The sequence below is a fragment of the Trichechus manatus genome, unplaced genomic scaffold, assembly GCF_000243295.1.
Source record: "Trichechus manatus latirostris isolate Lorelei unplaced genomic scaffold, TriManLat1.0 scaffold00053, whole genome shotgun sequence".
NCBI classification, from domain to species: domain Eukaryota; kingdom Metazoa; phylum Chordata; class Mammalia; order Sirenia; family Trichechidae; genus Trichechus; species Trichechus manatus.
The window spans coordinates 6,484,843-6,501,697 of record NW_004443989.1 but is presented as its reverse complement, the minus strand read 5'-3'; the positions used below and the strand labels follow the sequence as shown (position 1 = coordinate 6,501,697).

At 42.0% G+C, this 16,855-nt stretch overlaps 1 protein-coding gene across 3 annotated transcripts in view; it reads right to left on the bottom strand.

The window, feature by feature from the left end:
* Positions 1-16,855, bottom strand: part of CDH13 (cadherin 13) — a 1,198,041-nt gene that overhangs the window by 751,678 nt on the left and 429,508 nt on the right. For 2 of the 3 annotated variants that reach the window (XM_004377722.1, XM_004377721.2), the window contains exon 3: positions 5,777-5,985. The exons of the other annotated variant lie outside the window; for it this stretch is intronic. In XM_004377722.1, coding sequence (XP_004377779.1) covers positions 5,777-5,985 — 209 coding nt within the window. The remainder of the gene's footprint in view (positions 1-5,776; positions 5,986-16,855) is intronic. 3 annotated transcript variants of the gene reach the window in all.

Genomic DNA, 16,855 nt, shown 5'->3' with positions numbered 1-16,855 from the left:
GAATATCAATGGAACACTGTCTGATATAGTGACAGAAGATGAGCCCCCAGGTTGGAAGGAACTCAAAACATGATTGGGGAAGAGGTGCCGCCTCAAAGTAAAGTCAACCTTAATGATGTAGATGGAGTTAAGCTTTGGGTACCTTCATTTGCTGATGTGGCATGACTCAAAATGAGAAGAAACAGTTGCAAACATCCATTAATAATTGGAATGTGGAATGTATGAACTATGAATCTAGGAAAATTGGAAGTCATCAAGTGAAATGGAATGCATAAAGATCGATATTCTAGGCATTAGTGGGTTGAAATGGACTGGTATTGGCTATTTTGAATCAGATAATCATATGGTCTACTATGCTGGGAATGAAAAATTGAAGAGGACTGGTGTTGCATTAATCTTCAAAAAGAACGTTTCAAGGTCTCTCCTGAAATACAACACTGTCAGTGATAGGATGATATCTATACATCTACAAGGAAGACCAGTTAATATGACTATTATTCAAATTTGTTCACCAACCACTAATGCCAAAGATGAAGAAATTGAAGACGTTCACCAACATCTGCAGTCTGAAATTGATCAAACATGCAATCAAGATGCATTGATAATTACTGGTGATGGGAATGCAAAAACTGGAAACAAAGAAGAAGGATCTGTAGTTGGAAAATACAGATCTGTGTTGGAAACAACACCAGAGATCATATGATAGAACTTTCCAAGACCAATGACATATTCATTTCGAATACCTTTTTTCAACAACATAAACGGTGACTATACACGTGGACCTCACTGGATGGAAAACACAGAAATCAAATTGACATCTGTGGAAAGAGATGATGGAAAAGTTCAATATCATCAGTCAGAACAAGGCCAGGGGCTGACTGCAGAACAGACCATCAATTACTCATTATGCAAATTCAAGTCGAAGTTGAAGAAAATTAAAACAAGTCCACGAGAACCAAAATATGACCTTGAGAATATTCCACCTGAATTTGGACACGATCTCAATAATAGATTTGATACATTGAACACTAATGACTGAAGACCAGACGAGTTGTGGAATGACATCAAGGACATCATACACGAAGAAAGCAAAAGGTCATTAAAAAGACAGGAAACAAAGAAAAGACCAAAATAGATGTCAGAAGAGACTCTGCAACTTGCTCTTGAATGTCGAGTAGCTAAAGCAAAAGGAAGAAATGATGAAGTAAAAGAGCTGAACAGAAGATTTCAAAGGGTGGCTAGAGAAGACAAAGTAAACTATTATAATGAAATGTGCAAAGACTTGGAGTAGAAAACCAAAAGGGAAGAACACGCTCGCATTTCTAAAGCTGAAAGAACTGAAGAAAAAATTCAAGCCTCGAGTTACAATTTTGAAGGATTCTATAGGCAAAATATTGAACCATGTAGGAAGCATCAAAAGAAGATGGAAGGAATACTAGAATCACTGTACCAAAAATAATTTTTCAACGCTGAACCATTTCAGGAGGTAGCATATGATCAAGAACCAAGGTATTGAAGGAAGAAGTCCAACTGCACCGAACGCACTGGCAAAAAACAAGCCTCCAGGAATTGACAGAATACCAACTGAGATGTTTCAACAAATGGATGAAGTGCTCACTCTTCTATGCCAAGAAATTTGAAAGACAGCTATCTGACCACCCAACTGGAAGAGATTCTTATTTGTGCCCATTCCAAAGAAAGGTGATCCAACAGAATATGGAAATTATTGAACAATATCATCAGTATTAGACACAAGTAAAATTTTGCTAAAGATCATTAAAAAGCAGTTGTAGCAGTACATCAACAGGAAACTGCCCGAAATTCAGGCTGGTTTCAGAAGAGGACGTGGAACAAAGGATATCATTGGTAATGTCAAATGGATATTGGCTGAAAGCAGAGAATACCAGAAAGATGTTTACTTGTGTTTTATTGACTTATGCAAAGACATTCAACTGTGTGGATCATAACAAATTATGGATAACATTGCAAAGAATGGGAGTTCTAGAACACTTAATGGTGCTTATGAGGAACCTGTGCATAGACCAAGAGGCAGTCATTTGAACAGAACAAGGGGATTCTGCGTGGTTTAAAATCAGAGAAGGTGTGCATCAGGGTTGTATCCTTTCATCATACTTATTTAATCTGTATGCTGAGCACATACTCAGAGAATCTGGACTATACAGAAGAAGAATGAGGCATTAGGATTGTAGGAAGACTCATTAACAACCTGCAATATGCAGATGACACAAACTTGCTTGCTGAAAAGTGAAGAGGACTTGAAGCACTTACTGATGAAGATCAAAGACTACTGCCTTCAGTATAGATTATATCTCAGCATAAAGAAAACAAAAATCCTCACAACTGTACCAATGAGCAACATCATGATAAATGGAGAAAATATTGATGCTGTCAAGGATTTCATTTTACTTGGATCCATAATTAATGCCCATGGAAGCAGAAGTCAAGAAATCAAATGAATTATTATGTTGGGCAAATCTGCTGCAAAAGACCTCTTTCAAGAGTTGAAAACCAAAGATGTCACTTTGAGGACTAAGGTGCACCTTACCCAAGCCATGACATTTTCAGTTGCCTTATAAGCATGTAAAAGATGGACAATGAATAAAGAAGACTCAAGAATTGCTGCCTTTGAATTATGGTGTTGAAGAAGGATTTATTGAATATGCCATGGACTGTCAGAAGAATGAACACATCTGTCTTGGAAGAAGTACAGCTAGAATGTTCCTTGGAAGAGAGGATGGCGAGACTTTGTCTTGTGTACTTTGGACATGTTATCAGGAGGGACCAGTCCCTGAAGAAGGACGTCATGCTTGGTAAGGTAGAGGGTCAGAGAAAAAAAGGAAGACCCTCTATGAGATGGATTGATACAGTGGCTGCAACAATGGGCTCAAACATAGCAACAATTGTGAGGATGGTGCGGGACTGGGTAGTGTTTCATTCTGTTGTACATAGGGCCGCTGTGAGTTGAAACTGACTTGATGGCACCTAACAACAACGCATAGTATGTACTATGTACATAGTGAGTTCCACAGGAAGTACTATGTACTTAATAAGTACCACATACACAGTGAGTATACCACGTGCACAGTGAGTACCTCATGCACAGTGAATACCTCATACTCAATATGTACACACATGCAGAAGTACCATGTGCTCAGTAATTACCACATACACAGTGAGTACCACATGCACAGGAGTACCTCATACTTAATATGTACACTTACACGGAAGTACCATGTAGACAGAAATACCGTGTAAGTGTTGGCTGTTATCATCAGTAAGTATCCCATGACCTCTTCCTTCTCTAAAGGCACAGAGCATCATCAGTTTTGCCTCCCTGCTTAGTCTTTCATCAATTTGCGGGTTTATTTTCCCTTCCTAACCAAGAGCTAAGCTGACTTATGTGCATATTGATGACTCTCTCTCATTGTTCATCTGCTTGACTGCACAGTAGGACCTCAAAACAACAAACTGAATTTCTAGTAAGGCTTCTGCTCTCCTCAGAGGGATTCTTTTGCTATCTTTTTGTTTTCTTCTTCTTTTGTCCTTTTTTTTTTTTTTTTTTTTGGTCTGTTTATTACAGACAGATCTGGGTATCTTCACCAGGCCTGTTTTCAAACCTCAGAAAATTACTGGATGCGGAGAAGAATGCCCCGTTCTGCTGGAGCCTGGCAAACTGAATGGCAGAGAAGCCTCAGCAGTGCTTTAGAAGAAGCAAACAATGGCAGCTGAGCTTTGAGGGACAGCGGCAAATGAGAACCAGCCAGGGTTCAGAGGAGCTTGGTTTTGGGAGGGAAGGCCCACCAGGACTCAAAGACCAGCACTTCACGGCTGAGTCCCCTATAATGAAATCCCTGCTCTCCCAGCCCATAGAGGTGGCATTTGTCCTGAGCACGCCCAGCATCCCTCCTACTCTGTTTTAAGTCAAGTACTATGACATCATCTTCCCCAGATTTAAAGACAACCCACCGGCTGTGATGAACAATGTCCATCTAAATACATTTAACCTGATACACAAAACCCCTTTACACGACCCTCCGTACTGTTCACTTGTTCCAAAGGCACTCTGTGCTACACATCCTGAATGTTTTGTTGCTTTAGATCTGCCAAGTTCTTATATCCCAAGTTAGTAGGATGCTGTGAAAATGGACTGACCACGGCTAAGTAAGAGAAAAGCTTGTATTTGTGGTGCCAACATATGTCCATACTGGTAGGGATACAATGATGTCCTGTTTTCTTTGAAAACATCAGTGATATGCTTTGGATTCTTTTTTAGCTTGGCATCCACCCTTGCTTCAGGAATTCTCAGCTATGGAGGGGAACTGTAGCATTTGTCCAGTCCAGGGATAGAAATAGATTCCATCCCTAGCAACACCTTTAAATGATCAGTGACAATAGCTTCCAAAGTCACGGCGCTGAGAAAGATACTAAGGGCAAGCCAGGGCTCAATGGCAAAGAGTCTGGTGGTTGAGTAGCAATATCTGCCACAGGCATGGTGGCACAGCAGGGCTCACACATGCCACTTACTTGCCATCCATGACTGTTTAACCTCTTTAGTCTGCAGATTAAGAAGTGATATGATTCTCTCGAGATCACACAGACAGCACTGGCAAGAAAGCAACACTCACATTGCCAGTTGTACAGTCTGCTGCCAGCTGTGTAGCCAAGGCTCACTCCACCACCCAAGCTCCACCAATGAACAAAATTAACAGAACAGGGTTATGGGGAGTGTGGCAGATTGAGGAAGGCAATGAGAATCATAGGCTTCGAAATTTGGGGAAGACCAGACCAGGAGTGGCTAGATACTCAAAGCTGAGGACACATCATGATGGCTGTTATTATTTTGCCAAGGCCTTACTGAGTCTCTTCCCTCCTTTTAATCAAGAAGCCACATTATCTTTGAGTACCTGGTGAAGGAAGAGTTGAGTCAGTTGCAGTAAAAGATGCCTTTATGATACTATCAGGAAGCCTGGATGGCAGTCTGTGGCACTCATAAAGTGTATGCATATGCGTGTGAGTGCAGGGTTCAGCATGCATGCACATCTGGAAAGGAGTAGGCACTAGTGCATGGCTAAGGACCAGTGCCATATGCAATGGTTGCCCTGTTGTGCAACTCTAGTGGGACACTGTGGTTCTTGCCTGCCAATATCCATTCCCCTTCCTAATTTACTTTCAGTAACTAATTCTCTTTACTCTCAGTCCATGATTTAGCTGGGACTGACTCCCCTCTGGCTTCAGCAAAAGGCATGTGACTCAGACTTAGCCAATCACAGCATCACAGCCCACTGGACACAGTTTTTGGTTCAGGGATGGCCACACGACTGTATGAGAACCAATGAGAGTTGATGTCAGGATATTGTTGGCATTATCGGGAAGAGAAGCTCTCTCAGGAGACTTCAGACCGGGGAAGGAAGTGGAGCCTCCGCATTAGGATGTAGGCAGCAGGGGAGTGAGTGCTTGAGAGTGAAGCCAACACAGGGAAAATGGAACCACAAGATGGACACACATCAAAACTAAAGCCATCATTTGGATGCCGGTACATACCCATGCCTGGAGGCAGAACCACCCCTGAAATATTTTAGTTGTGTGAGCTGATAAATTCTCACCTCCCCCTGCCCTTTTTGAGTTGTGTTTCTGTACTTTGCAACCACAAAAGAAACTTTGGCCAATGTAACAAGCTAATGACCCATTTCTCACACATGACAGACAGACCCAGACGTTCCTCCTCGAATCCAGCTTATCTGGAGCAGCCGGTTACCTGCAGGGAGCCCTGGATGTCTCTCCCCCCAATGATTACAAGTTCTGCCATGTCTTCCGCATGGGGCGTCCGTGCGTGGATGAACAGAGTCCTTCCCACTGCAGTTACATTTCTTCGGGAGACTAAGCTGCCGTCGCTGTTCACCTTGAAGTATGGGCTTGAGATCTCATAGCGCAGCTTGTCATTCCCCTTACAATCACTGAAGGTCACTGGAAACAAGCACAATGGGGACACAGTGAGTAGGCTGACAGCCCAGGCCTTGAGGTATCTCTGGCCTGTTGAAGGTGGACCACCTCCCAGAGCCCATAAACACCGCCCCTTATTCTATACCAGCCCCCTTCTCCCTCCGTGGCTTTGTTCATGTTGAAGACTCAATCAAGACATACCCCTTAACCAGTTCCCATGCTCCAGGCAGGTAGTAAGCACTGAGGATGCAAAGATGAACAGGAGACAGCCCCTGGCCTTGAGTGTCATGGGTGAGGTGAGCATTCAGACATGGCAGAGTGATGTATGAGGAATGTGACCCAATCCTGGCATGTATGAGGTACTGTGGAAGAACCAAGGTATGTTTAGGAGCATCATGGGAAGATATTTGTGCTGGGTCTTAAAGATGAGCAGGAGATTAGAAGGCCTCAACATTCTAGGTTGAGGGAACTATGTGTACAAAAGCACTTGGGTGTGTGGTTAAATAAAACATAGATTTGGGGAAAGACAACTAACTTGGTATGCTTGGATTAGAGGCAAATTTGAGCTGGGAGAGGAATGTTGGGGATGTTGAAGGAGAGGCTGGAAATGAAGCTGAGATGTCCTCTGGAGACAAATTGGGGAAAGTCACTACATTAAGCTATTCACCTGTAGCTTGGACTATTTTTAGAGTGGTTCACCTGTAGTTTGGACTATTTTTAGAGTGGAAAAGTTCAAGATCAGGTTTTGGTCTGGTTCCAGTGTAGATTAGTGCTTCCCAAGGGCTGGGGTGCATCAGAATCAGATGAAGAGCTTCTGAAAATATCAGAGGACCAAGTCCAAGCCCAAAGATTACAATTCAGTGGGTCTGGATTATAAAAATTTGCTTGGAGAAAGGCAAGAAGAGAGGTCAAGAAAACCAGTCAGTTTTTGTTAGTTTTGTACGAATGATGCTCGGCTCAGATTAAACAGTGGTGCTGGCAACGTGGGGAGTGGAGGGATTTGCCCAAAGTTCCTAAAACTGAATAGTGAAGCCATGTGTAGGGGGCACAAAGAAAAGGAGCCATCCTGGATGAACCACATGAAGCAGGAGACTTTGTCACCAGCAGTGGTCTGACAGCTGGTCAGGCTCCCTTCTGACCTGGTGCACTCTTCTACCATTCCAGGCATCACAACCCATTGTGTGTGTGTCTTTGCCTGTCTCCATTTCAGGCCCCTAAGCATAAAATTGTACTACTGGCTTTTTCCCACCACTTTTGGTTTCTTAGCTCTCTGCTGAAGAGGCTTTTTTGTTTGTTTAGTAAACTTATAATTGAAGTATAACGTAGATACAGAAAAGGCTACAATTAGAATGTACAAGTCAATGAATTCACATAGCGAGTGCGCCCACACACCCAGTACTCAAGAAGCCCAATACCTAAGAAGTAAAGTATTATCCGCCCCCACCCAGAGTCCCCTCACATCCCTCCCTAAATAAAACTCCTACCCTCCACCGCAGAAACTACCTCAATCCTACTTCTAACTGCTTCTAACACCATAGATTAGTTTTGCCTGTTTTTGAACTTCATATAGGTAGGTGCCCCTTTGTGTTTGGCTGCTTCTGCTTGACATGTTTTGAGATTCATCCACGCCGCTGCTAGCTGTAGTAATTTATCCTTTTTACTGTATGGTATTCCATTATGTGACTATACCGAGTTCATTTAACCATCCACTTGCCCTTTGGCATTTGGGCTCTTGCCAGCTTTCAGCTCTTACAATATTGCTGCCAGGAACATTCTGGGGTCTATCTTTTGGTGAGCACGTACTTGTTTTTATTCCAACATCTACATAGGTCCTAGAACAGAGTTAAAGCTACTTAAATAGCTGATGAACTCAACTAATCTTTCTAGCAGGGAAGATGATGCTTACAGTGATAATGATCATATTAGCTGATAATAATAGTAATAAAAATAAAGGCTAATGCTGTTGGAGCACTTGCCCCATGTGAGGCTCAGCTGTAAGCACTTTTCACACATCATCATATTTAATCTTCACAATGACCCTGTGAATGGGATACTACTTTGGCCCCCTTCCCCATATTTTATAGATAGGGTAATCACAGCTCAGAGAGGGCAAAGAAGATTACACACACACACACACACACACGCACAGGTTTTCTCCCTAATTGCCACGTCCCCAGCGAAAAAGAAGAAGACCCTCAATGAGTTGGATTGACACAGTGGCTGCAACGATGGGCTCAAGCATAACAATTGTGAGGATGGCGTAGGACCCGGCAGCGTTTCTTTCGGTTGTACACAGTGTCGCTGTGAGTCGGAACTGACTTGAAGGCATCTAATGACAACAACATGAAATCTTAACACCACAGATACATTGTATATAAAAAAAGTTCTATTTTAGCTCCCCTACCCAAGAACCCATTTTCACCCCCTTGGGGGCAGTATCACCACACTGAGAATACAAGATCTATAGGCATCATTCTCCCCAGAAAGATGGACTAACTTGCCCAACGTCACATACAGAAACGGGTAGAGCAAGAATGCGTCCCCAATCTGTCTGCCACGACAGTCCAAGCTCTAGACCGTGTCCACTTCCCAAGAATGGCTGGTCAAAAGGGGAAAGGGCAGTTGCCACATTCTGACACCCTCGGGCCACTCACAAATCCCTCAGGGGGGTCGTCAGAGGTCCCAGGTGAGAATGTGAAGAGAGGCCAAATCTACATTCAAGACCTGACACATTGCAGGCATCCACCACATGCTAGCTCTCTGCAAACCTTGGCTGAATGGAACAGCTAAGGTCTGCATAAGTTGAATGGTTGTTTATTTTGGGTTGTTTATTTCAGGAGCAGATGCTTTAGATGGTGGTTCTTTAACACTGGCTACCTATTAGAATCACCAGGGGGGCATTAAATAAACAAAAAATACCAATGCTTGGCCCTGCCCTGTGCTGAGATCCTGGTATAATTGCACTGGTCTGGATCCCGGGCACTACTATTCCATGAAAGCTCCCCAGATGAATCTTCTGCCGCCAAGGCCAAGAACCAGGACCTTAGATAATACACTTCTTGTCAAGATGCCAGTCCCCACACTTCCCAGTAATTCCTGGCACAGAGAGGAGGCTGAGGACTCAGTACGTCAGGAATTGCTATTCCTGTGTCCTAAGAAAGAGCATTTTTTTAATGGTAGGTTTCAAAACCTTTTCCTAATGCTCTAATGCTCAGGAGGTCCACAATCTTGGGAAAATTGCCTATCCTATTTCTGCCTCAATGTCTCCATCTGTAAAATGGGGGCAAATAATAGTACTTACCTCATAGAAACTACAATCCACGTGGTGAGGATTAAACAAGAAAATATGTTCCTACATACATAAAGCACTTAGAACAGAGCTTGGAGCCCCATGTATGTGAATTAGCAGCATCGTTACTCCTGTAATTCTGGCACCAAGGTAGCTGCCTTTCCCTGAATGTCTGCCTTCCTCCAGCTGGTATTCCGCCTGCCTCCTGGGTCCTTCTACCTCTTTCTAATCAGGTACCCCTTCTCTGGTCTGCCAGGCCATGTGCTGTTGCCATGGAGATGGTTACTGGTTCCTATAGGTCCCTCCGCTGATGCTTAAGAGGGGAGGCAGATGGTTCAGACCCAGCCTTGCTCATTGCTGAGTCCTCCCCCTTTTCTTGGCAAAGCCTCACTAGCTCACCTGAGAGGTCATGAAGGAAAAATGACATCAAAGGAGTGAAAATATGAGCCCTACCCATAGTAGACTCCACAAAAGTGTGTCGAATAAACTTCAGATAAATGGTTTGTACAGATAACGTCATACAAATCTAAGGTACCGTTTTTCCAAAAATAATGACACTATGCTGAGAACTCAACATTCATGATTTCAAGGAATCCTCATATTGTCAACATGAGGAAGGGACTTGTTTTTCCTCTCTGGAAATTGAGACTTAGTGAGATTGAATGTGTTCTCTAGAGTCACCCAGCTGGTATGTGTTTAGAGGAGATACTCAAACCCAGGCTGTCTGACTCCAGAACCCACACCTCCTCATCATGCTAGTGTGCCTGGGAGGATGTCTTCCTTCCTTTCAACTTTCAGCTTCCAGCATCACAATTCTGCCAAACCCTCACGTGCAATCTATTACTCCCTTAATATTTTTCTTTTAATTGACTCGCTTTGTAAAATTACATAAAATTATTAGAAGATAACCTTTATAATACACATTGGAGTGCCAGGTGCATTTTTCTAATACACAGTAAAATAAATTTCAAGAGTCAAAAAAAAAAAAGATTGTCCTTGTATTATAAGTTGAATTGTGTCCCCCTAAAATAGGTGTTGCAGTAGCCTTGGCTGTGCAGTGGTTAAGCACTGGGCTGCTAACTGAATGGTCAGCAGTTGGAACTCACCAGCTGCTCTGTGTGAGAAAAATGTGGCAGTCTGCTTCCACAAAGATTATAGCCTTGGACACCCTATGGGGCAGTTCTACTCTGTCCTATTGTGTCGCTATGAGTCGGAATCGATCTGATGGCACACAACAACAACAAAATAGGTATTAGAATTCTAACCCTTATACCTGTGGATGTAGCCTGTTTAGAAATGGGATTTTCTTTGTTATGTTTATGAAAATATACCAGTGTAGGGTGGGTTCTAAACCTAATCACTTCAAAGTTATAAAAGAGTAGACACAGAGATGCACACATACTGGGGAAGATGGATGCCATGTGAGGATCACCAAGAACCAAGGACTGCCTGGGGCTACTGACAAGGCAGGACTCAACAAGGCAGACACCTTGATTCAGACTTCCAGCCTCCAGAACTGTGAGAAACTACAGTTCTGTTCTTTAAAGCCACCCCCTTGTGGTATTTCTGTTACAGCAGCATTAGGTAACTAAGACATCCTTGTATCCACTAAAACCCTCAGTGTGATGCCTATTCCACCTTCTTCCAAGAAATGCTGGCCTGGGCTATACTCCCCTCCCCCAGCCATGCTCCTATGTTAGCTACTTTGGCAATATCGAAATGAATGGTCTGACATATATGAAGAATACTTAATCAAAAGAGAAAGAATTCACCTCATCCTTTTTTCTCTTCTTTCCGGAGAAAGCAGAGTCTCCTTCTGCACCTATAATAATTTCACCTCAAATTCCCTACTAAAGGGGACCACCAATACCGTCAGTCCTACATCATTGTCTTGTATTATTAACTTTGTTGACACAACCAAAAATGTCAGTGATTCTCAAACTCTTCAGTAGAGACTGAGCCTGTGTGTGTTTCGGGGCACAGAGTTCAAAGAACACTTAAAGATGAAATTGAATACTGTAATGTCTATCTATTTAAAAAATGTTTGTTTCTATAGAGACAACCTCCTAATTAGCTCTGAATGACATCACGTGGGTAATTGAAAGGAAAAACTCTAATAAACAATTACAACTTGTGAACAAATATTCAAAACCTCTGTCTGACGGAAAAAATATACTATCTGTACTATTCTGATCCTATAAACGACTTCCCTACATTGTTTATCACTGTGGCATTTAACATAGCTTCTGGAAAGAAAAAAATTATATCTATATAATATACCGTACATGGGGATTTATTGGAATCAATTGTACGACATCATTCTTGAGATAATCTTTGAACACCCCAGGAGAAGAGAGAGGGAAAAAATGCAAATTAGACAAATGGGCACCACTCAGCGTTTCAATTATGCTTTCAGTGTGTTTCCACTCAAAATGTCCTCTGGGCTTAGTGCAAATGTCACAAAAAGACAAACTTTAGCTGGGAGACAAAACCACAGTTGTAACGGGAAGTTTGGCTCCTGAATTAAGGGGCTTAATCTTCCTCACCCGGATTTTATGCTTTTTCTATTTCTTTTTTTTTTTTGAATCTGGTTCTTAAGAATGAAGATCCAAAAGACATAGATTTCTTACCATCTAGAAATGTGTGAGGGGGCAAATTAAGCAGTCGTATGATCTCAGAAAATAGGAAAACACAGATGAACTTAATTTATCTGCGAAATATGGAACAGTCCTGCTCATAGAGACAAGTATGAACGAATATGGGGAAATAGTGCTCTTCTTGTAACTGCATCTGGGTCAGTCTGTGAGCCATACATTCACATTTTCAATGGGCAAATGGCCTTAAAGGTGATAAACACTTTTAAAGACATGCGAATTGGTCTGCTCCTAAGTTGAAACACCTCTAAGAGTTGGTGGTCAGACTCTACTTGTACGCTTGTGCAAGGATGTGTGTGAAACAGTAAGTCTGTAGGATCAGAATCAGGCAACCTATGGCTTATAGGCACCCCCCACGCCCCCCCTCCCCAGACAGAGAATCCTGGATCCACTTCCAGGATTCTATACTGTAAGGGTAAATAGCAAATGGGAAAAATAAAAGGTGCAAATGGTTTTAACGTGTTTGGCTGCTAAGGGAAAGGTTGAAGGTTTGAGTCCACCCAGAGGCGCCTTGGAAGAAAGGCCCGGTGATCTGTGTTGATGTCAGGTGCCATTCAGTTGGTTCCGACTCATAGCAACCCTATGGACAACAGAATGAAACACTGCCTGGTCCTGTGCCATCCTCACAATCATTGTTATGCTTCAGCCCATTGTTAGTGATCTACTTCCAAAAAATTAGCTGTTGAAAACCCTATGGAAAACAGAGCTACTTTGACATACATGGAGTCACCATGAGTTGGAGTTGGCTAGATAGCAACTGGTAATCTGGAGAGATATATATTTATTCCTTTTTTGCACCAAATCAAAAACCAAACCAAACCCGTTGCTGTTGAGTCAGTTCTGACTCATTGCAACAAAGTAGAACTGCCCCATAGGGCTTCTAAGGAGCAGCTGGTGGATTTGCACTGCTGACTTTTTAGTTAGCAGCTGAACACTTAACCATTACACCATCGAGGCTCTGTCTTTCCACCAGGGATATAGGGATATATATCTCTCCGTCGCCCCCCGCCCAAGGGAAAAAGGGAAAGAAACTTCCTTCCCCCTCCCTTTTGCTTACAGCATTTACTTTAGAAAACTTGCAGTTGTAAATTCTTTCTCTGTCTCTTTTAAATATATATAAATCATTTTAAAAGGCTAAATAAGCTTCCTGCAAGTCTTACAACTCAGGAATGTTTCTCAAGGACCTGGGAGCCATCTCTTTGAAATGTAATCATCAAGAAGACAGTGCCTCTGTCTCCCTATTTCCATGGTAGTTTAAACTAGGAGTCTGGCTCCAAAATGAAACTATCTACCTGTCACAGAGATGAGAAGTTTCATTATTTTGTTACATAAAGGCAATTAGAAAACACAGGTGGCCATGTCTATCACCAGGTAAATTTAGGATGCACTGTGTGTGACAAAATGGTGCTGTCAAGTCCTCTTACTTGAGGACTAATTGTTTTTTTGTCTTGAAAACATGTATGAAACGGGCTACATCTGTTTGGCTATATAAACGGTCAGAGTTCTGTCTGCAAACTTTTTAGAGGACTGACTGTGAAACATCACATTCTGGTTTAATGCTTATTTAATAATAACATTATTTTCATTCTTTTCAACCTTCGTGGAGAGGTTTTCTGGGTTGGGAGTAGATTTTGTTTTTAATTATGTTTACCCAACAATTTCTACGCACAGAAGAGGGTGAGTCTGTTTCAGTGGTGTGTGGGTAACAGAAAAAGTCCTGACTTGCAGCATTTGCCAATTTCTGTGGTGTAAATGCTCTCAACATGGCTGATTTCAGCCTACCAATGTGCTATCAGCTAGCTTGCAAATTTTCTAAAATTTGGCAATTAATTGATTTTCAGGATTATCAGTACTAGGTGGATCCAGCACACCACTAGGACTGGGCACTGCCCTTGTGCAGGAGTATATAAACTGTTTGCTCTCCCTCAGACTAGAATAAATCAGATATCCCAGTAGGCCTTTTCTAGTTAGTAAAACAGAATTCAGTTGTTCTGTCAGCATAAAGGGCCTGAATATGGGATGATCTGCATTCTTTGCTGGAGCATGGAAAGCAATGCCATTCCAACAACTAAAGTAGCATTTAATTCAGAAACATCAGATGGACTCTCCCCAGGATCTAGACCATCACATAATTGCTTTTCACATCCCCCAGTATCCCACTGGCATCCAGAGGTACCAACTTTGTTTTCAGAAACTCACAGGGCTTAGTCCAGAGCCTCTTTGGACCTACCCAAAGAGGGGAAACAGGAGCATTTCCTTTAGCTTCCCTGAACACCCTCATTTCTCAAGCATCCCCATCAATCAAGCTTTCTCTAATGTGGGCTCAGCCCCACCCACACTGAGCCAGATCCCTGGGTGATACAAGAAGCATGTCCTCCAGCCCTGGCCCATTCTATGCTCCTGATTTCTGAACGTACTGGATTGTGTCCTGGGCTCCACATTTGGCCTGAAGTCAGGACAGACATTCACAGGGCTTCTGTAAGGTTCCAGGAGCCTTCCTAACCACGACTGATTAATCCAGGAGTGGATTTTGCTTCCAAAAGCTCAGTAGATCTGATCGGTATGGAATGAACATAAAACAGTCTTAATACCATGCCATGTGTCAATTCCAACTTTGATAAAATAGAGTTTCAATTCTATCATGTCAGCCAGAGATATCATAATGAATGATTCAGTCAAGTGATCTTCAGCACAAACCTATTTTTGTCATGTAAGCCCTTAAGGGTTTCTTCTTGGAAAAAGACAGAACTCATACCTGATTTCAGGGGATTTTCTATGCCTACCATTAAAAACTGAGCTGCTACCTCTGAACCTGGCTTTTCTGTCAGTCTTACATTTTTCCCTAGCTATAGATTCTGTAAAACATGTCAGACTATTTTCTGAAACAAAGCTGTATATTTCCTGTGCTATGGGGGTTATCAACACCATGAATTTCTATTTCAAATTGGAATTACTTTATATAGCATAGCACCTGACACAGTACTCACTCAATTCTGTTCGTTGAATGGATAGCAGAATCTCAACTTGGCAGCTAAGCAAATTCGAAAATCCTAAAGAAAACTGTGAATGATGGCACAAACTCATGTGAACACTTGAGTAAGTCAATTTGAAAGTCACTCATTCAGCAAAACAGAAATCATGACTTCAGCAAGTTAGAGAATCTCCAAGTCTCAGATTTACAAACATTCTCCCCTTGGTGTTTTCCTACTGTCTCCATTCTCAGGTCTCCAACATAGCTCTTGGTTTTTTATTTATATAGTAATTAGGTACACACATGCCCCCTCTCTATGAGTATCTCTAGGGTAAGTTAATGAGAGATTTGCTCCACTATAACTTTAAGGTGATTTGGGTTCACAGTTGTGGTCGTCTAGAGACATGTGGCAGAGTGTCCTGGCTGACCCTAAATTAGGATCCAGAGCTTGATTATCCCTAATTTTCAGGCAGGCCCGTGATTTCCAAGTACCTCTCCTTTGCCATGAGCACGTGTACATGGGAGAAAGGGGCCTATAAGGAAGTCAACTTATGCATGAGCACCTAGAGAGGGAGGGAGAACCAGAAGGAAGTTGGAGAGAAGGGCACGGTATTGGTTTCCTAGTCCAGTCCCATGAGTCTATAATTTAGGGAGTGAGAAAGGTGTATATAATAGCTCAAAGATTCACAAACCACAGGCAGCTTCATATAATCTCAAACACTGTTACTTTGGTCCCTGATATCAATCTGCTATGTGGAGTGGTCACTTGGCCCATCTCTGAATGGAATAGTGCTTGGCAGTGATGCAGGAAAGACAAACCCAAGTGCAGGGTCTTTCAGCACCTTGAGGGTTTCATGACTTTGGGGACTCTAGAGATGGACTTTAGAAGAACTCCACAAACACACTTCCTTCAAGAGCTTACCAGGAACGTTAATCAATAAAGAGGCCAGAATGAGAGGACACGGAAGAAGAGTTTGTGAGTTCACGTGGGAGATCCGTAAGGTCTTGCAGAAATAACTGGAAGTAAGACATGAAGGGGGACAGGTTGAGGTCCTACAATGCTGCAGGTGGAGGCTACAAGTTGATACAATGCAAATATTAATGTTTGCATGACCTCATTTTTGTTCAAATCCTGGAAAAGCCTGAAGAAATTCAAGTTATGGTTTCAAATCTCTAGTTCTTTCTTGGTGAAATAATTTGTCACTGGATACTTTCAAGTGGAACCCAGATGACTATTCAGCAATAACGTTGTTCAAGAGATTCTAGTACTAGGTGATGTCCCTTGCATTGGGAAACTCTATTGTTCTAAACCGCAACATATTATTCCATTGATCCATTAAAATATCATTAGTGCATTTCCAATGTGCAAGACACTAGGCACTAGGCAGTAAGGACAAGTGGCAACAAAAACATGAACAAGGTGTTATCTGCCTCTGTGATATTCACAGCCTAGAAGTTGGGGCCATGTGATCATGCGAAGGGCTGCCATTTTGTAAGGGTGGATGTCTCATTTCTTTATTGTGTCGAAAGGCTGAATAAGCACCCTAGGGTAGAAATCAAAAGCAAGCAGAGCACTGTCCAGTATAATAAACTCTTTCTAGCAGCTAGATATAGTCAAGCAATGAGTGAGCTCATTATTACCAGAGGCATCCAAGGACAGGAATGATCAACAAGTATGCCTTACTTTCCTGAAGAGGTGTGCTCTCTAAATAACTGCTGAAAAAGCAAATTTCTGTATATTTTTCCAATATTTTATTGTAAAATTGAATACATTCTTCTTGACAATATTTTGGCCTTAAGTCATAATATATTATTGTATTTTAATATTATATTTTTAATATATTAAAAAATTAAGAGATAAATTATAATTTTTAGATAAATATTTATACTAACCTATAAATCAATAGCAAAAATAGACAACCATATGTGAAAATGTTAGATTGGCTATGAAAGGTTAAAGATCTCACTGTAACGATCCCC